The 26,910-nt window shown below is 41.5% G+C and overlaps 2 protein-coding genes across 6 annotated transcripts in view; one reads left to right on the plus strand and one right to left on the minus strand.

Moving 5' to 3' along the window:
- The window catches only part of cep162 (centrosomal protein 162), a 33,844-nt gene extending 12,694 nt beyond the window's left edge, over positions 1-21,150 (plus strand). For 2 of the 4 annotated variants that reach the window (XM_028980148.1, XM_028980149.1), the window contains exons 11-27: positions 9-90; positions 515-680; positions 859-1,072; positions 1,382-1,473; positions 1,630-1,827; positions 3,173-3,283; positions 5,127-5,239; positions 5,424-5,523; positions 7,862-7,988; positions 8,071-8,234; positions 8,606-8,710; positions 12,463-12,687; positions 13,052-13,716; positions 19,600-19,741; positions 19,819-19,917; positions 20,165-20,299; positions 20,465-21,150. In XM_028980148.1, the coding sequence (XP_028835981.1) occupies positions 9-90; positions 515-680; positions 859-1,072; positions 1,382-1,473; positions 1,630-1,827; positions 3,173-3,283; positions 5,127-5,239; positions 5,424-5,523; positions 7,862-7,988; positions 8,071-8,234; positions 8,606-8,710; positions 12,463-12,687; positions 13,052-13,716; positions 19,600-19,741; positions 19,819-19,917; positions 20,165-20,299; positions 20,465-20,641 (2,915 nt within the window). In that variant the 3' untranslated portion in view covers positions 20,642-21,150. Of the gene's footprint in view, positions 1-8; positions 91-514; positions 681-858; positions 1,073-1,381; positions 1,474-1,629; positions 1,828-3,172; positions 3,284-5,126; positions 5,240-5,423; positions 5,524-7,861; positions 7,989-8,070; positions 8,235-8,605; positions 8,711-12,462; positions 12,688-13,051; positions 13,717-19,599; positions 19,742-19,818; positions 19,918-20,164; positions 20,300-20,464 lie in introns of those variants that run through there. The other 2 variants (XR_003749786.1, XR_003749787.1) reach the window with 2 other exon arrangements.
- A 1,688-nt stretch (positions 21,151-22,838) lies between these two features.
- LOC114790828 (melanocortin-2 receptor accessory protein 2A-like) lies at positions 22,839-26,748 on the minus strand. 2 transcript variants are annotated; one of them, XM_028981208.1, is made up of 4 exons: positions 26,679-26,748; positions 26,244-26,370; positions 25,938-26,037; positions 22,839-24,645 (listed from the first exon to the last, which is right to left on the minus strand). In XM_028981208.1, exons 2-4 carry the CDS (start codon positions 26,350-26,352, stop codon positions 24,192-24,194), a joined length of 663 nt encoding a protein of 220 aa, XP_028837041.1. In that variant the 5' UTR covers positions 26,353-26,370; positions 26,679-26,748; the 3' UTR covers positions 22,839-24,191. The 2 variants fall into 2 exon arrangements, with proteins under 2 accessions (XP_028837041.1, XP_028837040.1); XM_028981207.1 differs by having other exon boundaries at positions 26,461-26,747.
- Positions 26,749-26,910: the final 162 nt, after the last annotated feature.

Consider the following 26,910-nt stretch of genomic DNA (forward strand, 5'->3'; position numbering starts at 1 on the left):
TTCTGCAGACCTTCCCACTTCTGAGGACCTCATGCGTGCCATTGGTCCAGAGTCATCATATGACCGAGGGTTTGCCCTGATGCCAAAGTGGTGAGAGATTTACTCCAGATGATCTCAATCATCCATTTCTTCTGAACTATTCTGTATCCAAATGCACCATGTAAGATAGAAGTCTTAATCAAAAATGCAAACCATTTTGCTCAGTATTTCCTTTGTCTGTGCTTCTGTTTAAGATTTGTAATTAACAAATCTTAAACCATTATCCATCAAATGTTCCGTGATTCATCACACACTCTAGTGTCATTGAAATTGATTTTAAATGCAAGTTGGTTACTGGCCACAGCTTATTTTACATTTACATTTACAGCATTTATCAGACGCCCTTATCCAGAGTGACTTACAATCAGTAGTTACAGGGACAGTCCCCCTGGAGCAACTTAGGGTTAAGTGTCTTGCTCAAGGACACAATGGTAGTAAGTGGGATTTGACACAAAAGTGCTATGTCTGTCTGCAGTGAGTCGGGGGGGGAGTCATTGATCAGGTTGTCTCCTGAAGTGCCACAGGAGCCCCTGTCCTCCCGGGACTACAGGAGAATTCCTGAAGAATTGTGGCGCCTCATGCAGGAACAGGAGGATCAGCAGCTACCTCCCAAAATCCCAAGTAAAGCCAAGAAACAGCAGGTATGAGAGAACTCACTTGCTTTCATTCAACTGCTCTGATTTGTTGAAATAGAAGCATAACGGAATGCACCCTACACCTGATTTAACTTTCTATTTTGAGTACATGATGAGTCTTTCTTCTGTCCATATATTTTGACATTTTTTATCATTTTGGTAATGATGCCATCTTTTTTCACAGCTGTCTTGGCGCCGGACGGTTTTCACTCCGACAGCCTCATCATTAAGGAAGGCTCACATCCCACCTTCCAAGACCAGAACAGGAGAGCACCCACTGTTGCTGATAGCAAGTGGAAACTCTAGTCCCAGCAGACTGAGACAGTCCGCTAAGCATTCCCCTTCACTAGTCCGGCAAAAGAAAAACCCTTCATTTGGACAAACGCAAATAATAAAGAGTAATGCGTTCTCATGTGTGTCTAATGAGCAGTATTGACATTTTTGACAAAATTACTACTGTGAATCGTCTTTAGTAGTGATCTTCTTTAATTTTAATTTGTGGCTTCCTTACAGTTTAGATTTCTGTCCCAAATAAGACAAAACTCAACTTGAAATTCATCGCACATAAATTTATTTGGGTTATTCAATAAATTCACATACACTAAATGTTAATGTACATTGTAGTGAATTATTTATACAATTTAACTGAAACCTATTATTTACTAAACATTCTGGCCACTGCTTTCTCACACTCCTCATTGTTACAGGAGGTGATGCTGACGTGGTCCAGAACATTGATGCTTTTCTACACCAGCAGCTGGACACTGGCAGCCCCCAGCACTCCAGTTTGCAGGACAGGGTAATTAATTTGTCCTCACCTCATTTTCACTTCTAGAACAATCCCACCACCATTCCATTTACCCACCCAACATATGCACAATTTTCAATGTGTGTCTGTTTTGTAATGAAATTGGGAGAGCGATGCCTCATGATCCATTCATAATTCACTTCAAAGATCAGAAATAAGTGCAGCGTGGATAGGGGTGCAAAGGACTCTTCTTCTCCTGAGTCTCCCAGAGAGAGGAGCTCATTGGAGCAGCTCAGGCTGCCGTTGACTCAGAGAGATGGACAACACAACCACCAGGACCTACAGGTGGAGAATAGTAAGGAGATTCGGATACAGCAACTGGAGAACTTTCGGCTGCCCAGCAAGGTTAGATGCACAGCATGCAAACAAAATTCACACTATGGCTGCACAGTACATTTGTTTCAGCGTCATTTGCGAATTTGCAACAGTCACTTAATTTAACCTGAAAACATGAAGATTATTATTAGACAGTTGTGTCTGATATAATCTATTGCTATGTAAAACGTTATACACAGACTCTTGTTAGTAAGTGAAATTTAAAGCGAAAATTCAAAGACTCTAAGGTGTCTAATTATTGTCTTTATCATTCTTTCTCTTGTTCCTCTAACTGATGGAAGATATTAAAGAAATGTCTCACCTTTAACTATGCCATATGATGGTGAATTTAGCTCACTCCTAATAATTCACATTCACAAAAATCTTGGGGAAAATAATTTGCATTTGATGCTTGTGCATCATAACCACTCTGTAATTAGCTTCTAAATGCATAAAGAAGAAACAGGAGCAATTTATTAAAAACTGCAAAAAGGCTGTTTGTCAGCTGATTGAGACAAAGGGCAAAATCTGGCTTGTATATAATACTACACATTCACACAGTAATTTTGAAGTCAGCGTTTGCTGACTGGGGCACTGGCCGAGCGGGTAAGGAATTGGACCCGTCATAAGGTTGCTGTTTCAATTCCCGAACCACCATTGAAGTGCCACTGCGCAAAGCACCATCCCCATACACTGCTCCCCAGGTGCCTTTCATACAGCCGGACATCTTTAAGTCATCATGACAGTGACCTTTTTGACTCATATTTTGAGTGATTATAACCCCAAAAATCCCAAATCCAAATTTTGAACTACGAATAAAAATATAATACACACAAATTATGTATTTTTCAAAGCCGCAATGTAAGAATTAAAGAGCCATTGGTTGCCGACGCCTGAACTAATTGAAAGTGATTCGAACCGGCAACCTTCTGGTTTAGGGGCTGTTTCCTTAACTATTAGGCCACCACTGCCCCACCTCTGAACTAGAACTAGTCTAATTTCTCGTTTTGTAAAATTCTGTAGTATTGTTTGAAGAGAGGGCACATTCTCACATCATGCAGTAAACAGCTCCCATGTAGCCGTAAAACAGCCATGCAGATGCCCACTTTCAGCAATCAAGTTAAATCAATTAGACACCAACACAAGTAACAATCCATGACAACAATCGCAACTTTAATATTTCTCTTTTAATACTGTTAATAATGTGCAATGGACCTTGTATCATGATAGTATTGTATCTTGAGATTTTGGTACCATTTTTCATGTTGAGTGCTATAAATCTGCTGTGCTTAATTTGGGCTACCTTTTATCTTAGCTGCAGTAATACTATTTTATTAGTGTGATATGTGGGCATGAAACACTCTCATGTCTGTAGCTGCAGCAACCTGAACTGAAAAGGGGCAGGTGCAATTTGGACATGGCACATAATCCTGTGACAGAGAAGGAATTACAGGAGCAGGAGACACTGATCCAAGGCTACCAACAGGCAAGTACTAAATATGGCATCAGCCACCTTCCACACATTTAGTAACATTAACATTCGTTAAGCATCTGTTGTAACATCCATATGGACAATATGGGAATCAACATTATATCAGCGTGACTTGTAGTTGTTTGTATCAAGTGTCAAATAATTATTTAATGAAATCTGTATGCAAGAAGCGTCCCTCCAGACTAATTACTGTGCAAAAATGTACCATTAGTTGCAAGAATGCATCCTGTTTGTAAATGGAGAAGAATGAGTGATCACTGCAGAACTGTGGTATTGCATTGATCACACTGCTTGGTGTTTCAGAATGATTGAGATCAGAGATTTCTGCTCTGCAGATGTCATGAGATTAGCTAGTATCTCTGGCATCTGAGGGATGAGCAAGGATGAGTCATGATGCTGTTCTCTTCTCCATCTCGCACTCTTTCTCTTTTTCACTGTCTGTTTATTCCAGGAGTGCCTGTCATCTCTGCTGACTAAATTTTACTCAAATGAAGTGTCATTTATACAAAATGACTAATGACTGTAAAACTACTGCGTAACAGCGAGTTGACCACTGAATGAATGAATGAAGTGAATGTGAAGTGATTGTCATTGTGATACAACAACAACAACAACATTTATTTCTTATATAGCCCAAAATCACATACAGTATGTCTCAATGGGCTTTGACAGGCCCTACAGTTGACACCCCCCACACTTGACCCTTCTGCACACAAGGAAAAACTCCACACAAAAAAAAACTCTAGGAGAGAGAAAAAAAGAAAGGAAGAAACCTTGGGAAGGAGTGATACAGAGAGTCAGACAGTTTATGCCTGGCTGCTTGAGGCCCAAGTACAAGCGCTTCTGTCTTGTCAGCACACAACGAAATGTGTCCTCTGCTTTTAACCAATCACTCTTGGTGAGCAGTAGGAGAGCAGTGTGTTGGGACAGTGCTTTTCTCAGTGGCACCTTGGCGGATTGGGATTTGAACCCACAACCTTCTGATTACAGGGCCACTTCCTTAACCGCTAGGCCACCACTGCCCGATGAAGATCATGAAGATCCTACAGCAAATCCTTTTTGCATTGTTTTATTGTGAAGTTAAAGTAATTGCTTTTGCCATTGTTGTAGACAGCAAGTACGTGACACAATGAAATGTGTCCCCTGCATTTTACCCATTACAGTGGACAGCTATGAAGGGTTCCCGGGAAGCATTGTGTCGGGACAGTACCATGCTCAGTGGCACCTTTGCGGTTTAGCATACCACTATTCCTCCACTATTGCCTCAATATTGCAGAAAAAAAATTGTTTTGTAGTTTGTGTCCTTATAAATCTCAGATGGCACATATGTTGTTTGGAGAGACCTAGATATTTATTCACTAATATCTCATTTCCTTTTTTAGTAATATTTCTGGGGCATATTATGGTAAAGCTATGCTATTTACTTCAGCTCATTTCAGATTGGTAATGACAGTTATACTAATAGACCTCAGAGTTAAACCTGAGTTAAAGGGATTGTTAAATGCAGAGGAGATGTTGTGTGCTGTGCTGCAGTGTATGACAATGACAATCACTTTCACATTTACCTCTGAAAAAGGCCCAGAAATGAACAGGTTTTAACTTTTCTTGTGACTGTTGTTCTTACAGTGGGTTGCAAAAGTATTCGGCCCCCTTGAACTTTTCCACATTTTGTCACATTACAGCTACCAACATGAATCTATTTTATTGGAATTCCACATGAAAGACCAATACAAAGTGGTGTACAGAAATCATACATGATTACTGTATAGTCTTGTAATAACAACAAAATTTGTAACAAGCTATTTTATGAATTTAATGCAGTTGGTGTGTGTAATAGGAGAACGAGAAGCTTTATCTGCAGCTGAAGTCCCTTCAGGGGCAGAAAAAATGCACTGAGAAAGCCATGTTTGCTGAGAACCAGCAGCTACGCAGCGAGTTGGCGATCACCAAGTGAGTTGTACATACACACACACACACACACACACACACAGATAAAGCTGGAACATATTTTTTAGTTAAATGTAATCCTAGCTGTAAATTATTAGTGCTCTAGACCCAGATACAGCTCATGTCACAGCTAAAAAATTTGCACACTCACTTGGTATTCAGATATTCTCTACCTTTTTTTCCCCAGAGAACAGCTGTGGAGGAACAATGGCCAGACATTGTTGGGCAATTTTGGTGAACCAGGTCGCAGCATCACAGGTCTCTTGGCACAAGTGCAGTCAGCGGAGGTTGGTAAAACAGCCACCAGAGGGAGTTCTCCATAAAAATGATTAGTATTAGGAAGTATTTACAGCGCATCACTTTTTCCACATTTTGTTTTTGTACAGCTTTATTTTTTTCCAGAATTCTACTCAAATTTTTATCAATTTGACTATTTGGCAATGTGGTGTTTGAGGTTTTGGCAAATTAAAAAAAAAAAAAAAAACTCCATTGGATAATATCAGGGTTGATGCAGGACAACGCATGCGCAACCATGCTGGAAAAGCTGGGGACAGTCAGTGAGCGAGAGGCTAGAGCCTCTGGGGTGTCATGGATGCAGGCAGCAGAGCATCAGCTGCAGCGACAACACGGTGTGGAGACCGGGCGAATGCAGTCGCAGAGTGTGTGCAGACGACGCTCTGTCTGTCTGAGGGGGTGTGCAGCAGAGTTCAAACTGTAAAACAAAGTTTGCTGCATTTCTCTGTGCTGAGTACTGATGACAGTCAAGTTTTCATATGCGCCAGAGCTCTACTTCTGGATCAATAACTAAGGATTAGTCTGACTGCCTCTCCAGAGATGACATAACCTTTTTGAATGGCACAGCGGTATCCTCATGTAAGCTAGTTTATTGTACTGATGTTCTTGTTTATGGGCTCAGCATTTTATTTTGAAGGGTTGTAAACAGGGGAGCGCGTATGGAAGGTAAATAAAGTTGTGGCTCCGGCCGCCTCGTTTCTGACAGCTCCGTGTCTTAGCAGTTAAGGAAGCGGCCCCGTAATCAGAAGGTTGCTGGTTCGAATACCGATCCGCCAAGGTGCCACTGAGCAAAGCACTGTCCCCACCCCCCGGGCGCCTGTCATGGCTGCCCACTGCTCACTAAGGGTGATTGGTTAAAAGCAGAGGACACATTTAGTCTTGTGCACCGTGTGCTGTGCTGTGTATCACTATGTAGTCACACCCTTGACTATACTGCAAGTTCATTTTCAGTAAAACCGTTCAGGGTCCTTGGACAAATAATGACATGGTGCTGATATATGGAGCCAGAATAGTGACATTTATATTTGTATGAATACTTTTCAATTATATGAGTTTATATGTATATCGGTTTATAATATGAGACCGATATATGAGTCAAGTGATTTGGTATTTGTATGCAATTCTTTTCAAATGCAAATCTCGAAACTGCGTACGGGAATCAGAACAGGCTGGTGAGTTCTGTTTCAATCTGTTGCCCTGTCACTGGCCCTTTCTGAAAATCTTTTTTCTCATAATGTTACTTTACTTTATTCCCATAGGCCTAATGCTACACTTTAATCTAGAGTATTACAACTTAATTTCTAAATTCCTTATTTTTTAATCAGTGGCCCTGAAACACCATTGGCTGAGATTTACCTTTCCTCTCAAAAATGCAAAAAATATGTGCATTTTTTTTAAATTCCTAGTAAGACGATAATGTGGTGGTGTAGATCTCTGGACGCTGATAATATCAGCTTCCTCTGTTTCTGCGTTGTGTGTTTCGAAGGGGAAGACCAAACACTGCCTGTTTCAACACTTTGATTCTATTCAGCGTTGCCAGATCTATCCAGCAGTTTAAAATGATCGTACACAACGAACCATTCTGGTTAAAATCTTTCTTACTACCATTGTGTCCCTTAACCCTCTTACTACCATTGTGTCCCTTAACACTTAACCCTACGTTGCTCCAGGGGGACTGTCCCTGTAACTACTGATTATAAGGGCATCTGATAAATGTAAATGTAAATGTAAATGGTTTGAATCTCGTCCCCACACACTACACAACCGGGCGCCTTTCATGGCTGCCCACTGCTCACCAAGGGTGAGCAGAGGACACATTTAATTGTGTGCACTGTGTGCTGTGCTGTGTATCACAATGACAATCACTTCACTTTCAGTTTTCTCTTTGCCTCACATGCAATACACAATAATAATTTTAATAATAATAATTTCGGTCTGAAATTGGCTTTAGCCTGCAGTGTGCCACCACCCATGTCCATGTCCATGTGTGATAGACAGTCATGCTCACCTATCAGATGTGTCCCATGTTAAAACCACGGCCACTCAAACGCAAGCACGGACGCTGGCTCTCAACTTGTGGTATACTAGTTACAGCACAGTTTATATTTCGAAGTACGGCTATGCTACAGTTTTTAATACACATAATATAGTGAATAATTAAAAATTATATCATTAAATCATACTCACGATATTTGTCAGTATATAATTCACGATATTTGATTTTGATGTTTTCTTCATGTTTTCTTCATACAGATATAAGAAACAAAGATGATATGATGATACATTAAGGTATTAAACTACTAACTTCTGGTGCGTATGTATTTTGTATAGAGACTGGAGGCCAGGCTACATGAAGAGGCTCTCAAACTGAGGCAGGAGAAACAAGCCCTGCAGGTTGACCTGGACATGATGAGGAAGGAGAGAGACCAGGCTAAACAGCAGGCTGTCCATGCTTCCAGTGAGTGCCTCTTGCTTTCTCTTCCTGTCTCTATTAGCCAACATGTTATGGGCTGACATAGCAGGCTCTGTGTGTTTGTTAGGTGATAAGCACATTGCGCTGAAGCTGCAGGAGGACCAGCACAAGGAGGAACTGATAGCTCTCAACAAGAGGCTCCAATGGTACGCCGAGAACCAGGAGCTGCTGGACAGAGATGCTGCTCATCTCCGAGCCACAGCCTTCAAGACCCAGATGCTCACTGAGCAGGTGGGGCACTGCATAGTAATTTTTTAAAACTAGTTCCATAGCATTAATAATCAAACAATTTTACAATATTCATAGGCATATTACACATTTAATGCATAATTCTACATCATTAATTATGGAAAAAACAATCAGATGAGCCTAAAGGCATAATACATTTTGAGGGAGTGTGTGTATTTTTTATATTTATATTTTAGAATTTAAAGGAGCCAGTATGTCCAGTGTAGGGCTCATGAAATAATATCTAGAAAAACAACTGCAATAAGTATGTATGAAGTTTTTCATTGACAATATTGCAGTCTGTATTGCAGTGTCTGCACTAATGTGTCATCTCATATGTTTACACTCATTACGTCATATTTTCTCTGACCCAGGTGGAGAAACAGAAGGCAGAACTCAACAGAAAAGCTACTATGCAACAGAAAACTGTGAAGCAGAGGTCAGCTGAGACCAAGCAAATACAGGACCTGGAGCGACAGGTAAGTTGGCTGTATAAAGGGGAAATGAAGTGTAATTACTTGCTTTGAAATCAGGAAATTTCTAGTATGCAGTTCATCAGACTACTTTATAGTATATAACTGTGAATAATTATCAATGTAACTTTTAAAATAAGAATACTTCTAGAATACTTTCACAAATTAATGTTAAAGGAATGCATTACAAAATACATTTTTGCATTTAGTTCTCTATTTGTTTTAAGGAACAGTTCCAAAAGAATGTTCTGGCAGAGAGAATGCCAGTAAATAAAGCAGGTTGTCAAGTATTAACCAATTACTGTTTGGTGAGAATGTCACACTGCAGCGAGAGCAAGAACGGAGACAGAGACCGTGTGCTTTCACAACTTGGCCAAGGAGAATTGCCCCACCACGTGGAGGCCGTTCTACCTTGGTTGGGTTTGTAATCTTTATTTATACACAGAGTTGGTTGTGAAAAGAGGAACAAACATGTGTCAAAGATGTGCTCACATGTCTATGGACACAGAACATGCGTGTCACAGAAACGAATACAGGAACTTAAGTCTGAGAAAAGAAAATCAACTCCATATATGGTATGGTGTTCGTTAGAATGAAGCAACACCTTTGTACAGACAAAGACAAATTCTTCTAACAATTACATTTCATGGTTTTTTTGTGTTATGTTTAGATTTGCATTGTTTAATATATGTACATGTTTGCAGCATATTTTTTATTGATTTAAGTGGGTGACTTGTCAGTTTAACACAGGTTGCGCTTCCAAGAGCGCATAGAGTTAGCTTTCAGTTGTAGTGTGCATTTGGCATATGTCTTGAATACTTAATTCATGATTTTTCTCAGTAAATATACTTTGGATCATTTTAATTTGTTTGGATTCATTTTCTGAGATGTCAATTAAAGAGGGCAATCCCTCATTTTGACTTTTGTCTTGATCCAATTTTACTGGTGTTAAACCTGCTTACAGGGCCAAACAAAATTTTGTGGCAGGTGATTTGTTTTTGTCACATTTACATTTACATTTACGGCATTTGGCAGACGCCCTTATCATGAGCGACTTACAACGTGCTTTCAAGTTACCATCGATGAAGAGATCAATTCCGGTTCAACAACAACAACAACAACATTTATTTCTTATATAGCCCAAAATCACATACAGTATGTCTCAATGGGCTTTGACAGGCCCTACAGTTGACACCCCCCACACTTGACCCTTCTGCACACAAGGAAAAACTCCACACAAAAAAAACTCTAGGAGAGAGAAAAAAAGAAAGGAAGAAACCTTGGGAAGGAGTGATACAGAGAGGGACCCCAGTGTCATGGTCTAGATTACGTGTCCATAATGATGTTACTGGTCCATTTGAAGATCCCTGAAGCTGTAGTTGTAACGGCTGTGGTGACCCTCTGGTTTGTTTCATGTTTTGTCCTTGTAAAGCAGTTGTCAGGAACCAGGATTTATTTGCTGGTCTGATCACTGGGATCTGCCAGTAGTCTGGGTGCTTGATTCCGTGTCTCGGAGAAAAACAAACAGAAGCAGCAGCAGACGGTTGCACTGTACGACCGATACTGAAATATGTGGTTATAATGGTATATTGGTGCTACAGTGGCCCGGTACCCTAACTAGGACAGCCTAACTGGTGAATTTAACTTTGTGTCTAACAGGGGGACTCTGTGATAAACTGGACTTTATAATTGACACTGCGTCAAAATCAAGTGAAATGAGGGTCTAGGACTTTAGCAAAAAGCCAGAGAAAACAGATAGGTTTTGAGATTGGATTTAAACACTGAGACTGTGTCTGAATCCCGGACACTGACAGGCAAGCTGTTCCACAACTGCGGAGCTCTATAGGAGAAGGATCTGCTCCCAGCTGTGACCTTCTGCACCTTTGGTACCAGTAGTGACCCCGCACCCATTGATCGAAGGGGGCGTGGCGGTTCGTAAGGAACCAAAAGTTCACTCAGGTACTGTGGGGTGAGACCATTTAGAGCTTTATAGGTTAAAAGTAGGATTTTGTAGTCAATCCTAAATTTGATGGGTAACCAGTGCAGTGATTGTAAGACTGGGGTGATGTGGTCAAATTTCCAGGTTCTGGTTAGAACTCTGGCTGCAGCATTCTGTACTAGCTGGAGTTTACTCATGCACCTACTAGAGCATCCAGACAATAATGCATTGCAGTAATCTAACCTTGATGTAATAAATGCATGGACCAACTTTTCTGCATCATGCATTGAAATGATATTTCTTATTTTCGCAATATTTCTAAGGTGAAAGAATGCTATTCTAGTGACATTATCTACGTGCAAACTGAATGAGAGACCTGCATCAATGATGACACCTAGATCCTTCACATCAATAGATAGATAGAGATAGAAAGGCTATCCAGGGTTATTGTGTAGTCAGCCAGTTTATGCCTGGCTGCTTGAGGCCCGATTACAAGCGCTTCTGTCTTGTCAGGTTTTAACAGGAGAAAGTTGGTGAGCATCCACTGTCTAATGTCCTTCAGACAATTCTCTATTTTGTTCAGCTGCTGCCTCTGATCTGGCATTGCTGACAGATACAGCTGTGTGTCGTCAGCGTAGCAATGAAAGCTAATACCGTGTTTGCGGATGACGTTGCCTAAAGGTAACATGTATAGTGAAAAAAGTAACGGACCTAGGACAGAACCTTGTGGAACACCAAACTCTACTTTACTATGTGAAGACGAAACACCATTGATGTCCACAAACTGATATCGGTTGGTCAAATATGATCTGATCCATTCAAGGGCTGTTCCCTTAATCCCGATAACATTCTCTAACCTGGCAAGGAGAATAGCGTGATCAATAGTGTCAAACGCTGCACTCAGATCAAGCAGGACAAGCAGCGAGATGCGTCCCTGATCAGAGGCCAACAGCAGGTCATTAACCACTTTAACCAGCGCTGTCTCAGTGCTATGATGAGGTCTAAATCCTGATTGATATACTTCGTGGATATTGTTACAGTCTAGGTATGTGCTCAGCTGCTGGGCTACAACTTTTTCTAAGGTTTTTGATATGAACGGAAGGTTGGATATCGGTCTATAATTTGAAAGCTGACTGCGATCAAGATCCGGCTTTTTAATCAGGGGTCTAATGACTGCTACCTTGAACGAACTTGGTACGTGGCCGGTGCTAAGCGACGAGTTAACAATTTTGAGGATAGGTTCACTAGGACCCCAAATATGAATACATCTATTTTATTCACTCTGTTGTAGATTCTGTACACAAAGTTCGACAACAAGAAAATTACAATTTAATCGAAATATTCTTTAAAGAGGAAGGTCTTGAGCTGTCGTTTGAAGGTGCTCAGTGACTGAGCTGTTCTGACCTCGAGGGGAAGTTCATTCCACCACCGAGGGGCCAAGACGGAGAAGAGTCTAGATGAATGTTTTCCTTTTACCTTCAGAGATGGAGGGACCAGGTGAGCCGTACTGGAGGCTCGGAGTAAACGAGGTGCAGTGCGAGGTGTAATAAGGGCTGTGAGGTAGGATGGTGCTACTCCATGTTTGGCTTTGTAGGCCAGCATCAGTATTTTGAACCTGATGCGTGCAGCTACTGGGAGCCAGTGTAGGGAACGTAGCAGAGGGGTGGTGTGGGAGAATTTGGGATTGCGATACACAGTACATCACATGGTGACACAAATCCCCTCAAATCCCTGCATGAACTGATATGCAGGTTACAGCTGATCCTACAGTACAATGGCATCATTGTGTATTGTAAAGTTTGTGTATATGGATTGTTAGGTGAAAGAACTGGAGGAGATTCTGAGGCATCGGCACCCAAATTCGGTTCCGGCCCTGATCTATGCTGCAGTGTCTGCAGCAAGTAAAGAAGTGGAGACAGGGAAACCCCAGACCTCGGCACTGCTTGAACGCCGTTTACGCCGGCTGGAGGCAGAGCTAGAGTCCCGTGATGAGGAGGCCAAGCGTAGCCTCAGGGCAATGGAACAACAATATCACAAGGTCAAGGTACATAGATTGTATTGTTTATTGAAATAAGAGATTAACATTAAATAAAAAAAATTACAAAATGCAAAACACTTTTACCAATCACATAAACAAATTTACAAGCAGCTAGTCATTTTCAATGTATTGTAGCCCAGCTGGGGATTCCTGGGACCAACACTATACACTCAACACTGGGGTGAATGAATGACCAAAGGAATTTATAATAATGCTATATGTAACTTGATAAAGAATTCTAATTTTCTTGTTCCCTCATTAGATTTGGAGGTAGTTATGTTTCAGATGTTTTTCTCTTTAAAGTTTTAGATCAACTATAATTACCTTGTTACTTGTCTTGTCTTTTTTTTTTTTTACTCTTCATTGTCAGCTTCAGTATGAGCAGCAGATCTCCAAGCTGGAGCAGCAGTTGGCGGAGAAGCATCAACAGGAGCTCTCTGTTCAGGAGTGGGAAATAAAAGTCTCTTCCTTTCAGGAGAAGACACTGAGCCAAATTGAGTCTCATCAGAAACGCGAGAGCTTCCTGCAGGCTGAGCTAGACTCCCTGCAGGAGAAGCTCATCCTGCAGAGTGGAGCCTCCGTAGGAACCAGAGAGACAGAGAAGCCCCATCGCAGCCCTGGGGCAATGACCAAAAAACAACACCACCAGGCAGAAACAGCTCGAATGGTCCGAATTGAGCAGCTCACAGCTGAACTGACCATCAAGAGCCAAACGATACAGGAGCTAAATTGTACTATTGAGAAGCTACAGAGGGAGAGACAGACCCTGCTGCTGAACCCCCTGCAGAACCCAGCTGAGCCGAAACGCCTGTTAGGTGAAATCAAAGAGCCGTTGATGAAAAGCAAGGAACCTGCTGGAGCTGCAATAGAAACATTTCCTCCCATGCAGGACAAGAAGGACTACCATCCCACGTTCTTCACTGGGTCACACATCTCTGAAGTGGTGCAGGAGCGAGACAGACTGAAAGCGCAACTGGAGCAGGAGAGACATGCTCTGCAGGAGCATGCTGGGAACTTACAGACAGAGTTGCAGAGGTAGTCCACATTCACTCACTCATTTACATGAATTCTAATGGCTTTTAGCAGACACTCCATACATGTAGTCCATATCTAATCTTCATATCTTTATAGCTAAACTTATATGGAAGTCCAAAGAGTTCAAAATTAAATAAATAAATATGACATAATGAAATAATTTACCATATAAAATTTGGTGATGTATGGACTGTTGAAAAATTTACATATTAACATGTAAATGCTAGCATACTAATGTCAAAACTGCTAACAGAGCATGGTCATGATGCACCACATAAAATTTGGTGACATTTGGAGCATGTTTAAAAATGAACATGATAGCATGTTAATGCTAGCATGCTAACATCAAAAAATGCTGACAGGGTATTGCCAGAATGGGTCACATTAAAGTTAATGACATTTGGGATGTGTCAATTATCTTAGTTGGAAGATTGTAAATGTTACAATTGTTGTTTTGTAAAATGAATGGGCTTCAATGGGATGATGGAACGGTGAAAAGGAGGATAGGGCGAGGAGTTGAAGGAGGTTAGAAGTGGTTTAATTGGTTACAGTGTTGCAATAGTTGATATATATGGCAGTTCAAAGGCTGAAAGGCTGTGACTAATTTTCTCTGTAAAATTAATGGGAGGATGGAGGGATGAAAATGTGAAGTGGAGGTAAGGATGAGTGGAACATTACATGTGGTTGAATTGGTTACATTTGTTGAATAGGTAAAATATGTGTTGGTTTGAAAGCTGTTGCGCTATAAAATGCATGTGGGTTAATGGGAGCTTGGAGAAAAAAAAGGAGGAGTGGAGGATAGGGGAATGAGGGGAAAGAGGTTAAAAGAGGTTGAATTGGTTAAATTTGGTGAAAAGGTAGAAACTGTAGTCATTGTTGCTCTGTAAAATGCATGGGAGTGAATTGAATGATGGAGAGAAAAAGGAGGATGAGGGGAATAAGGTTAAATTGGTTAAACTTGAATAATTAGCCTAGTGGCCTAAGTAACCTAGTAGCCAAGTGGGTAACACACTCGCCTATGAACCAGAAGACCCAGGTTCAAATCCCACTTACTACCATTGTGTACCTGACCAAGACACTTAACCCTAAGTTGCTCCAGGGGGGGACTGTCCCTATAACTACTGATTGTAAGGGGGTCTGATAAATGCTGTAAATGTAATTAAAATGTGTGGTTGTTGAAAGTGTTGTCCTTGTTGCTCTTTAAAATGCATGGAAGGATGGAGAGATAAAGAAAGAGTGATAAAAGAGGAGTTAAAGAGTGAACGAGAAAATTAAGGTGACTTTAGATGAAGGTGTGAACTAAGTTTCATGTCAATATGTTGAAATGTGAGGAACCGAGGATGGGTTACATTTCCCATTATAAGTGAATGTATAAATATAGGGGATGAAAGGGAGGAGTGCGGGTGTGTTCATTTGATAAAAAAGAGAATGAACACAAAGAAGGGCTCATAGAGATGCGGTATATTGAGTTTCGGGTGTCTATGATACAAAATTGTGGTCATGAGAGCTTGTCAAAAAGTGGTTCCATGTTAAGTCAATGGGGAAAATTGTTTGGGGAAAATGGGTGTGGCACGAGGTTGCAGATCGCTTAAAAAAGTAATAGCACACTTCTGTGGTTGACTGCTTTAACCACGGCTACCTTTTGAGCTAGTAAGGAAAATTATTTTGACCAGTGTGACTTGACCAGATTTTGAGCTTTCTTTGAAGGATGTTTTCAAAGGAAATGGCGATGTCCTGTCCTGGCAGGGGATTGTCTTTCATTTACTCCATCTGCCCCTCTGTCGCCCTACCTCACACCACCTTTCTCCCTGATTTACTTACTCACTCATATGTACACAGATCACAAAACTAAACAGATGCGATGCAAGATAGTGGTAAGTTGCCAGACAGTAACCGTGAGATGTCATTAGACTAGAGAGCTGCCTGTGATTCTGTTTATCACATCTATACAGACCACAGTTTTCCAAATGCAAAGAACAATCAATTGAAATGAAACCACATTTGTTCACTATCCAGGTTTAAAAAGTTGAAACTGAATGAAACTTGATTGCTCTAAATTAGATTTTATTCATTCAGTTATGTACATACTCAGTCAGCTGTTCACTCCTATTAATTCTTTTCTTCAGTCATCAGTTCACTCAGTAACTCACTCAGTCTTTCAGTTATCTTGAATAATATTCAGTAATATGTTTATTATTTCACTGTTATCAGATGTTTTTTATTTGTTCAGTTATTTTACTCTTCGCACAACCAAGTCACTCCCACATTTAGTAAGGCTGTAATTTCTGTAAGTTTGTAGGGACTTAATGAACAAATACACATGTCCAGGTAAGTATTGACTGTTTCTGAGTGAAGTAGCACTGCAAAGAGATGGAGCTCAGCTAAGCTTTTAGTGCTTGAAGTATACAATCTCTACCAAATCGGCCAAAATGGGGCAGAATGTTTGTGTGCTTGTGATATAAGGGACTTGTGAGTGAGGATACCAGGAGCCCACATGCTTCACTGAAATTATACTAAAAGCTTTTCTTTAAAAAAAATGTCCATCAGTACCTACAGAATGTGAGTGGAACTAAAAGTGCCTCCTAGTCTCATGTAATTTTCAGGGCCTTAGCTTAAACAAGCCAAGGATTTAAAAAAATCTAATGACCAAGTGTTGTATGCTTCATTTATAACATACACATTATTTACAGTCTTGAACAAAATTGTATAAATTGACCTCTATGTGCATTGAACCAACACAAAAAATTACATTGCCCACAAAATGGGTTAATGCATAGGAAATTCAATTGAATATGCAATGTTTAACTAATGAGTCTTGAATTTGGACTTAAAAATAGGGTTCATGTTTAATTTCTGATGATATGAAATTCCAGATTCTGAGAGCAAAGCAACAAAATGCCCTGCTCTCCATATTGGTGAGACGAGGGGAAGGGACCATGAGTTGAATAGAAGAGGAAGATCTGAGGTAGCGGGAAGCTTATGGGTGCTTATGGATTGTCCACACCAGACTGTGAGTTCTATCACCAGATCAGACCTATGACGCTGGAACGGTGCATGACTTTTGTCAATCATGTGCTGGGAAGAGCTGAGGTAGAGTATGGTGACACACTGCTCTCCGACTTGGGCCTTTTCAGGGTGAGGAGGAAGGTGAAAAAACCTCCCGAGGGACATCTGAATTGGGCCAAGCACATGGAGATGGAGGCTTTGTCCCCGTTTCACCACCTGCTTCCTCGGCCCGGCGGTCCTCTGCTTGAGGAGGATCCCCTCGAACTGTACTTTGACAAGCCCAAGTCTTCTGAAGAGGAGGACTTGCAGGCTGCACAGCCGACCCCTGGTGCTGAAGGGGTTTGTCAGGATGACAAGGAGACCTCCACTATTGCCCTGTCTTGTCGAGCGGCTGCTAAGCTGGAAAGCCGACATGGTTTGCAGGTTTATTGTTTGCTGTTTTTCCTGGACTTCATGGAGTTCACGTCGTCCTGGTCAAAACCTCTGTCCATGTGCACTGCAGTTTCTGGATCTGAATGACGTGGCAGGCCTGGCAAGTCTCCCTATGATGGAGATTTCACTGGCCACCTATCGTGCCCTGAGCCATAATCAGGGAGGTGCGGGTGCTGCTGCCTGACGTATCTCCTTGGAACAACTGTAGAAGATTTTTCGGGCGACAGCTGAGGCCTGTTAGTAGGCCCACTGTTCCTCCTTGGAACCTAACAGTGGTTCAGGATGCTAAGATCCACAAGTTGGTGGCTCTTAAGGAAGTTTTCTACAAAACTGCATTGCTGCTGGTGCTGGCTTCAGCCAGGTGAGTGGGTGACCTTCAGGCTCTATCTGTTCACCCCAGGTGAATGAAGTTTGCATCTGGCGATACTAAGGTTACATTGTGCCCAAATCCTGAAGTTATGCCAAAGTCTTTCAGGTCTTTGGCTTTTGAGCTGCTCTCGCTTTCTCAGCCACCTTTTGCAACGGACTTGGAGAGGCGCCTTTATCTACTGTGGCCAATGTAAGCATTGATGTTGTTTTATATTGGAATGATAGCAACTGCATTTAGAGAAATAGAAATAGTTACAGTGATGAGTAAATGGGGCAGTGGTGGCCTAGCGGTTAAGGAAGCAGACCCGTAATTAGAAGTTGATTTGAATCCCGATCTGCCAAGGTGCCACTGTGCAAAGCACCGTCCCCTGTCATGGCTGCCCACTGCTCACCAATGGTGATGGGTTAAAAGCAGAGAACACATTTCGTTGTGTCATCCGTGTGCTGTGCTGCAGTGTATAACAATGACATTCACTTTCACTTCACCTCACTTTCACTTAATAATAGCAGAGATGACTGATAGTAAAGAAGGAAGGCACACCTTAACCCGGACTGTAGGAAGGGAATTAAATTGACAGATAATAAATAATAATAAATAAATAATAATAAATTGGCAGATAATATTTGAGGCTGAAAAGTGGAAAATTTGTTTAAGAAAGTTTTACAATCAGAGGAAATACTGAGTCAGTTGTTTGAACCCAGGTAGTGGTGGATCTTGTGTATTTTACATAACTATAAGTTAGAGGGTAGAGAGTCTGGGGGCATAATAATGCTCAAAATAGAGATTTGATGTTTCCTTCATTAGAACAGATGCTCTCTGCATAGTAAGAACTGAGACCAGGCAGCAGACAGACTGGCTAATCCGAGCATCTGCCATTTGCTTAGAGCCACCACTCAGCATGTACACTATTACCACTGTGTCCTTACCTCGCTATATTAAAACAAGAGGTTCTAAAAGAAACATTAAGATTAATAAGAAAACTCATAAATAAGCTGACACTGTGTCTGTTTCCTGGGCTGGATGGGGTGTCTAATTTATTACCCGTTACCATCATTCCTCCTTAGATATAAGAATAGGATTATTAAATGTTAGCTCTATCATACCTGAAACGGTCATTGTTAATGAAATTATTACAGATCACGGGTTTGATATACTGTGCCTGACTGAAACTTGGTTAAAACAAAACAAAATTTGTAGCATTAAACGAGTCTAGTCCTCCTGAGGTTATGTTCACCAACCTCGCTTAACTGGAAGAGTGGCGTCGCAGTAATTTATAATAATAACCTCGGTATTACACATAAACCCGGATATGAATTTAAATCTTTTGAGATTCACTCATGTAGTCTTGCAAAATAACAATTCATTCCATTGATTATTATTTATAGACCCCCTGGACCTCACTCCAAGTTTCTCAGTGAATTTACAGACTGTTTCCAACCTGGTTGTATCTGTGGATAAAGCCTTAATTGCCAGCGACTTGAACATCCACTGTGATAAATTAGAAGACTCCCTAAGAACAGCATTCCTGTCTATAATAGACTCAGTTGGAGTTAAACCAAAAACAGGGTGTGCCGTTTATATGGATAAACCTTAATAAAATGGGAATGGTTGGTGATATTTATGTCCTGCTTGTGGCACATTAGTATATGTGAGGGGGCAAACTTTTCAAGATGGGTGGTGACCATAGTGGCCATTTTGGATCAAACGTTTACTTTTTCAATAGGAAGAGGGTCATGTGACACATCAAATTTATTGGTAATTTCACAAGAAAAACAATGGTGTGCTTGGTTTTAACGTAACTTTATTCTTTGTACAGTACTGTATTTGTACAGAGTGGATATACGTATACACAGAGGAGGAGAGATAGGAGGGTGTCCAAATTCCTCAATAAAGGCCCCAAGTGACCCTGGAGGGCGATTATATGACAATGAGAAGGATGTTCACTGGAGAAGAAACTGAGACTGCAGGATTTCGTTTTACTTGTTAGATTCCACAATTCCATCTGCGTTTTCCACATCGTTGAAATCATAGGTCCCTACCAACTTGTGGTTTGTTCTATTTGTCTTTCACTACAGGATGCAGGTGCACTATACACAACAGTTGGAGTCTCTTTCTGCCAGTCACCAGAGGGAGCTAGAGAACCTGCGAGTCCACTACGCCCTTCACCACTCGGACTCTCAGGTGGCTAAACTTACCAGTCAGGTGTCATCGCAGGAGGTGAGCTGTTTAGAACGCTTCCTTTAGAATGCCCATCTGGTGGTACAATTGTGCACAGATTTATGGGTGTATTTCAGATCATGGTGAGACAGCTTCGTGATCAAGTGAAGGAACTGCAGGCCACTAAAGAGGCGTTGTCCGTGTCTAAGCAGCGAGAGGAAATCTTGCAAAATGAGGTACATTCAACGTTTGGCTCCATATTCACAGTTCTCTCCAAAAGTGTAAAAGTCTGTCAAATGCAACAAATAATCTAGATGGTCTGATTACAGTCATTTGGACAATGACTAATTATTAATTGCCTAACTTGGGTGTATTTGAGGAAAAAAATAGAAACATTATTTATTTATTTATTATTGCTGATGCCCATTCATACATTGGGTGTGTGTGTGTGTGTGTGTGTGTGTGTGTGTGTGTGTGAGACAGCTTATTAAGATTCTTGAGCAGCTGAATCAGGCAAAAGAAATGCAGATCCCAGAGATGTGTCACTTCAGCAGTTTGGAACACAAGATCCACAACATAGAGCTCAGATACACAGAGCGAGAGAGGAAGCTGCAGCAGGTAACACCCCCCCCCCACACACACACAGTCCTGGTGTTGAGTGGCAGAAAAGTTACAGGAAGAAAAAAGTTACAGTTGTCTCCAGAGCCAAATTGCAGCGGAGCTTGAGACGTTAGAGGAACATGTTCTCCTCCTCTTCACTGTTATTCTCCCTCTCATCGGCAGGTGATAGCAGAGACTTTGGCAGTAGTGGATTCAGAGAAGCAGGGTGAGGTTGAGCGCTGGAAGAGACTGGTGCAGAGGCACAGACAGGAGCTGGAGACCTTCCGCCTGGAGATGGATGCCATACTGGACATCCTGAGAGAGCTGCAGAGACAGGGCATGGTCTTACCTGGACCATAACACGCTTTTACAGGGCCAAGCAAACAGCTGCCATCGGCTCAGTGACAAACCACATTCATCTCCTTGGTCTAGGCGTTTGTTGCCATGGAGACAGCTGGGAGTCAAACACAGGATGCTTAGGTGAAAACCATGAATCCGAACCTCTAGACCACATTGGAAGTTCTATCTGTCCTAATTGGAGAAAATACCAAATATGAATAAGTATCATGAATGTCTCTACTAAATAGTAACCTACTTGCTATTTGGTGAATTTGCTATTTACTTTTTTTTTTTTTTTAAGCAGTCACATCAACAGATATCCAACCTATTCTGTCCCCTCTGAAGTGTCTGCAGTACTTACACTGAAACAGAAAAGCCATTGATGGAATGGATGGTTTGTTGGGTTGAGCTTTTTGTTTGAACAGCATTCTAAAAGCAGAAGCAATATTTTCATTATGTAAAATATATTATCGATTTTTTATTATATTACTTAAGTCAATAATCATAATAAATCTTTTTTGCCCCATTGATCCATGTCTATTCCCTCAACATTTTTATAACAATGATGTCTACATTTGACCCATTTGAATAGTCAGTCAGATATTTTTTTATTGATTTCTTGCACTAGTAGAATACACAGGGATACATTGCAAGGCACCATTTGTTCCATCAAACTTATATACACAATATTGTAGAATTTACAACACAAGCCAAAAAAACAGATCACAGGTACCAAGCCAGCAGCAATTATGTCTCTTATGTTTAATGAACACTTCAGACGCTTACTTTGAAGCAGACAGACGCAGGTTCACTTTAAAGATGAGAGGGATTTCAATACAAATGCTGATGTAATACTTTTTCTCAAACGAAGCTGCTTTTGTGTATGTAGACCATTTTGAATTTTTGGGTTTCGGCATTAATTTGTCATAAAATGTCAGATCAGATCTTCCTTTCAGTCAATGGCATTGACAAATGTAATGTTCATGTCAACCATAAACAACTGTTATTGCTGGAGTTATTGGAGTTTGTTCACTGCTTAATAAAACTTAACATTTCTACATGCCTGAAGTTTGTAAAGGAAACAGTGACACTCCACACTGGTTTTGCCTAAATGTCTTGTGGACTGACTAAGACTGAGCTATCTGGGAAGAACGTGCGGCACTACATCTGGTGTAATAAGGCCACTGCATATAATCATGAAAGCATAATTCCAACCGTGAAGTATGGAGGTCCTGATCCTGATTTCTGCCTGATTTTCTGCATCAGAGCCTGGCCAGATTCAAACATGTATCATCTGCAGGATGTCCAGTGACTGAAACTCTGTAGAAGTTGGGTGATGCATCAGGACAATGACCAAAACATCAAGTCCACAACAGAATGGCTTCAGAAAAACAAAATCTCCCTTTTTGAGTGGCCAAGTCAGAACCCCCTAATCTCAACCCAGTAGAGCTGCACTGGAATGACTTGAGACGTACAACGAATATGACTGGGATAAAGCAGTTCTGACAGGAAGAATGAGCCAAGATTCCTCCTAAACACAAGAACACAGGTCTGATCCACAAATACTGGAATCGCCTGGTTGAATTTATTGTTTAACCAAGTTATTAATTCTACATACTGTCCACTTTTTCCAGGTATTGATTTTTTGTTATTTTAGGCACATTATTCTTGCCAATACCCTTTACTTAGCTGAAGATATGGTTTAATGTAGAAAACCAAAAATACTTTTCCTAGTCAATTTGCATTTAACATTTATCAAACGCCCTTATCCAGAGCGCCTTACAATCAGTAGTTACAGGGACAGTCCCCGGGAGCAGCTCAGGGTTAAGTCTCTTGCTCAGGGGACACAATTGTAGTAAGTAGGCGAGTGTCTTACTCACTAGGCTATTACCACCGCTAATGGGGATACTAGTGTAATCTTATCCAATTTGCCTAATTAGCTCAATTAGCCTATTTTAAAAAATGATCAACTCACATTATACCACATGTAGTTCCAACCTGGCATTTTGGCTGAGAGGAATCTCACAAGAATGTCACTCTGACCTTTGTGTAAATGTTCTCTTGTATTATACACTACTCACAAGTTAGGGATATTGTGAGAGACGTCATACATACGTTGTTTGTTTCACTTCAGAAATTTTTGGGATAGGGAGGCAACTGTATTGGGGTGATGACACCTCATTTTGTGTTTTCCATGTAATGGTCTCATTGTGTACAGGTGTGCCTTATATTGGGGCCAATACCAAGCAAGTTCAACATTCTATAGGTATAAAAAGCTGGTATTGTCAGTAAGTTATTCCAAGTTCATCATTCAAACAGCCATGAACACACAACATCACTTAATGAATGAGCAGATTCACCTGGCCATCTGTGCGCCTTCGGGTCGGTGGCAGGCAGTCAGATGTTGCCCGTGAACTTGGTGTGTCTCAAAGTGTCATCAGCAGACTTGCATCAAGAAACAGAACTACTTCATTCCAGAGTTCATTCCAGACCCAAGAGTGACAGACCGCAACCAGTACCTATGCACTCAGACAGCGTTATGCAACTGTCACAGAGCTGCAGGCCCATTTACAAGAGGTACTAGGGTTTCCAGCAAACCATTCATGACCGAATCCTCACCTTTGGCTTGAATGCAGATGACTCCACTGACTCCAAGACACCGCTGTGAATGTTTGCAGTGGGCACAAGACCATGTGACCTGGACAATGCAGCAGTGGTCTACCGCCGGGTGTAGACCACTGCTGAAATGATGGTCGCTAAGCGATACGCTGAGGTCAACATGGTCCCCAGGGATTGCTTTTGTGGTGGAGGTGCAACAGTCTGGGCAGGCAGAGACTGAATGGTCGTAGCCCACCCCCACGTGACCTGGCAGAACAACTGCTGATCTTTGGGCTCATGTCTTTACTGCAGATCACCAGGGCTCATATCGCATAGTACACCACCATTCCAATGTTAACATATTAATGTTAACAGTGATTTATAATTAGGTTCAACTCCCTGGATTCCCTGTATCAGTTGAGCACATGGCTCAGCTGGTTGATTGACATTTCAGAATTGCCAAAAAAGCGATGGCAATAATAAATTCATAAGCAGAATTTTTATATCCAGTAGCTTCAGCCTGACCATTTCAGAAATTTTGATTAACACAGGTCAGTTAGTGGCATGAGGCTTTTGGAATATAATGCATTTTCTGGGGTTCCTCGGTTCTTCATTGTGACTCAGAATTTCCCATTTGATCCATTCTGAGGTCATGTTGCAGCACTATTAAATGTAGGATCCATCTGGTGGTGTTTTTCTTAGGCTGAGCTCTGTACAGATGCGGTCCCTCAAGTCTCTACAGTCAAAATAAAGTCATTATGTTTGTATTAACAGCCTCAACTCCCAGCCTGTTTGCAGAGTCAGAATTTTTGAGTGGCAGCATCCTTTAAACATCATTCAAATGTATTTTCCTGCTGATGGTATCAGAGCATTGAAGGGAAAAGCCACAGATCTTATTTCACCATTTTAACAAACCATTCCCCGTTTCAGGGATCTTTCCCTCTGATGTTCTGCTCCACTTCTAGTGTTAATTCTAGTGTTTGCTGTGTGGGTGGTGGAGGTCAGTTTCCAGCACAAGTGGTGGTTCCTCCAGGAGCAGGTCATCGTCTCCGAGAGTGGAGCTCAACTCAGAGTTCACAAAGTTAGGAATGTTAAAATGGGTGAGGAACGCCGTAGAATCCCTGTCTGTCCGCCCGACACCCGCAGCCCCACTCTGCAGATCCAGCCCATTGCCATCAATGGGGCTGGATGAGCGGTTGCTGTCCAACCATCCATGCCCTGTCCTGACCATGGCTGTGCTTGGCCTCCTGGTCCTGGCCCCGCCCACTCTGGCCTGCTCCTCCTCATTTATGTAGCAGTGGAAGAGCAGGTGTGACTCGTCCAGAAGGGGGCGGGCCAGACATGTCTTCTTGTCATTGTCTGGTGCCCGGGTCAGGTCTTCAACACAACTGGTGAGGTGGACGTGTTTCTCCAAGGGTTCAGAAATCCTGTGTGGAACAAGAACAGCAGTTATAGAGTGTATGAGATCTTAGCTAATGAATATAAAATAAGAATATATGAAAATAAACGATCCCTCTGTGTTCTATCCTGAATGATCCTCTAGGTCATTCTCAATCACATTTGTGACTTGTCTGTGTTACAGAGTGACTCAGTTTTCCCATTTCACCCAAAATGCACATTTCAGGTTGAAATAACATTAATCATTTAGCTCACAGCACCTCCGTTCATTCCTCCATGCTTTTTATTAGAGAGAATAAACACGGTGGTCTGATTTTCCATCAGACAATGACTGGCCGCCACCCTCATCTGCCAATGTCATGCTTCAAAACAGACAAGCTTATTCCGAATGGAAATGATCCATGAACTGTTTTTATTGTTCACTTCTGGCTGAATGAAGATACACATGGAAATGGTTGAAAATGAGGCTTTCGTTGCATTTTAATAAATGTGGATAATAATAACAGATGACAAATAGCAACAATTAAAGGACTTAATTGCATCTCAAACTAAAGAGCCTGTTTTTCCAATTCATCACAAATCTAATCTAGAGGGGAAACTTTATTTAAAAAAACTAATAACAATAATTATTAGTAGTCGTACTAGAATTATTGGTTATATTTCTAGTGAACTAACTGTAAATATGAATAATAATTAAAGCTGGTTCTTTTGTTAATCGTACTCAATACAACCTTTTCCTTGCCTAAACCAAAAGAATTTTTTTTGTGTTGCATCAAATGAAGATACAGTGGGGAGCTGAAAAACCACATCTAATTCACCTACATGTCCAAGGTTTTATCCCTGGGAAACTGGCATATTAAAGGATGAGTCATGGCTCAGTGTCTTTTTAATTAAGAGCGCAATAATGATTTTCCCTGTGCTTTTTTTTTTTTATTATTAAAATCAAAATTTCCTCCATGGGCTCAACGGGACACTCTTCCACACTCAGCCATTTCTTTTTGATCATGATGCACAACAAAGGCTTCTTTGAAAGCTGGAGCTAGGTCCTTTTCTACTGTTCCACAGCTGGCATACAGTTTTTTTTCTCTTTTAATCCACAGTTTAAAAGTCTTTCATTAATCAGCTCTCCTGGTAAATGGAGGGCTTGGGGGCTGTTATAGGTTGAGTCATTTTCCCCTCCCGTCTCCATCCTCCTGCTCGACTTAACCAAAAATCCATTTCATCAGCTCTCATATGTACGCATACATATAAATAACATATAACTGGGATAAGAACAGAGCAAAAGAGTTTCTGCAGCGATGCAGAATTTTACAAGACTCACTCTGGATGTGGAGGTCCTGTCTTGGTCAGCAGGGTCAACACGAAGAACATGAAGAGCACAAAGACGGCCAGGCCTACCCAGAACCCGATTACTATGGAGTCTGCAAGGTAGCATTGGCATGAATTACTGACCGGCCATAACAAATTTCATTACAGCATAAGCAGACGCGTATTTACATGTCCTTTTATCTGGTTTATATGGCGTTTTAGGCATGGGGCGAACAAGGTTCACAAAAGCAGACACATGCATAAAAATGTATTCCCATTTATTTATTTACGCGATTAATCAGTCCTGGCAGAGACTCACAGCGATGCGCTTTCAGACCCTCGAAAGACACCGGTTCGTCGTCCTCGTAGTATTCGTATCGCCATTCATAATCCGAGCTGTGCGGGCTGCCGCTGCTGTTGGTCGTCATCCCCGGTAGCCTTTAATGCTGCGGCATGGAGAGGAAAACTTTCCTGGTAAATCATAAATAGTTCGCTTCCGTGTGTGAATTCACAGACGGATATTGTAGGTACGTTACATTTTTTAAGAGACCCTCTTCCTCTTCTATTTGTCGACACTAACTGATCCCATTTTTTCTGAAGGACCAACGCCGCATATGGAATTTAATTTTTTTTATATATCCCATCCTACAGGTAGAAAACACCGTCTGGAGCAACGCGCAGTAGAAATGAGGAAGAGTCACGTCTTCATCACAGCGTATCACGCCCTCATCGCAGCCCGGAAAACTCCACTCACCGGTGAACTTCCCACGGAAATCCGATTCTCCCCCCTGGAGTCCGATTCTCCTCCTGCCCTACGCCTCAATCCCTACAGATCTGCGCATGAGCCTCCGCGGTGCGCGCGCTCTGGAGGCGGGGCTTGTAGACAACCAGGTTATGACGTGATCTAAAAAAACATCCAAGCCCCAGTGTCTGCGGCAGGGAGACACATCTTTAAGGGCTTTCCAAGCCTCATATTCGTCCGCCAA

The sequence above is a fragment of the Denticeps clupeoides genome, chromosome 5, assembly GCF_900700375.1.
Source record: "Denticeps clupeoides chromosome 5, fDenClu1.1, whole genome shotgun sequence".
Classification (NCBI taxonomy): Eukaryota; Metazoa; Chordata; class Actinopteri; order Clupeiformes; family Denticipitidae; genus Denticeps; species Denticeps clupeoides.

Excerpts from the sequence above, each read along its gene's own strand:
- LOC114790828 (XM_028981208.1), bottom strand. The coding sequence starts at position 26,352 with ATGACGACCAACAGCAGCGGCAGCCCGCACAGCTCGGATTATGAATGG. Across the intron at positions 26,038-26,243 it reads GGGTCTGAAAGCGCATCGCT|ACTCCATAGTAATCGGGTTC; the intron begins GTGAGTCTCTGC and ends GCTACCTTGCAG. Across the intron at positions 24,646-25,937 it reads ACAGGACCTCCACATCCAGA|GATTTCTGAACCCTTGGAGA; the intron begins GTGAGTCTTGTA and ends TGTTCCACACAG.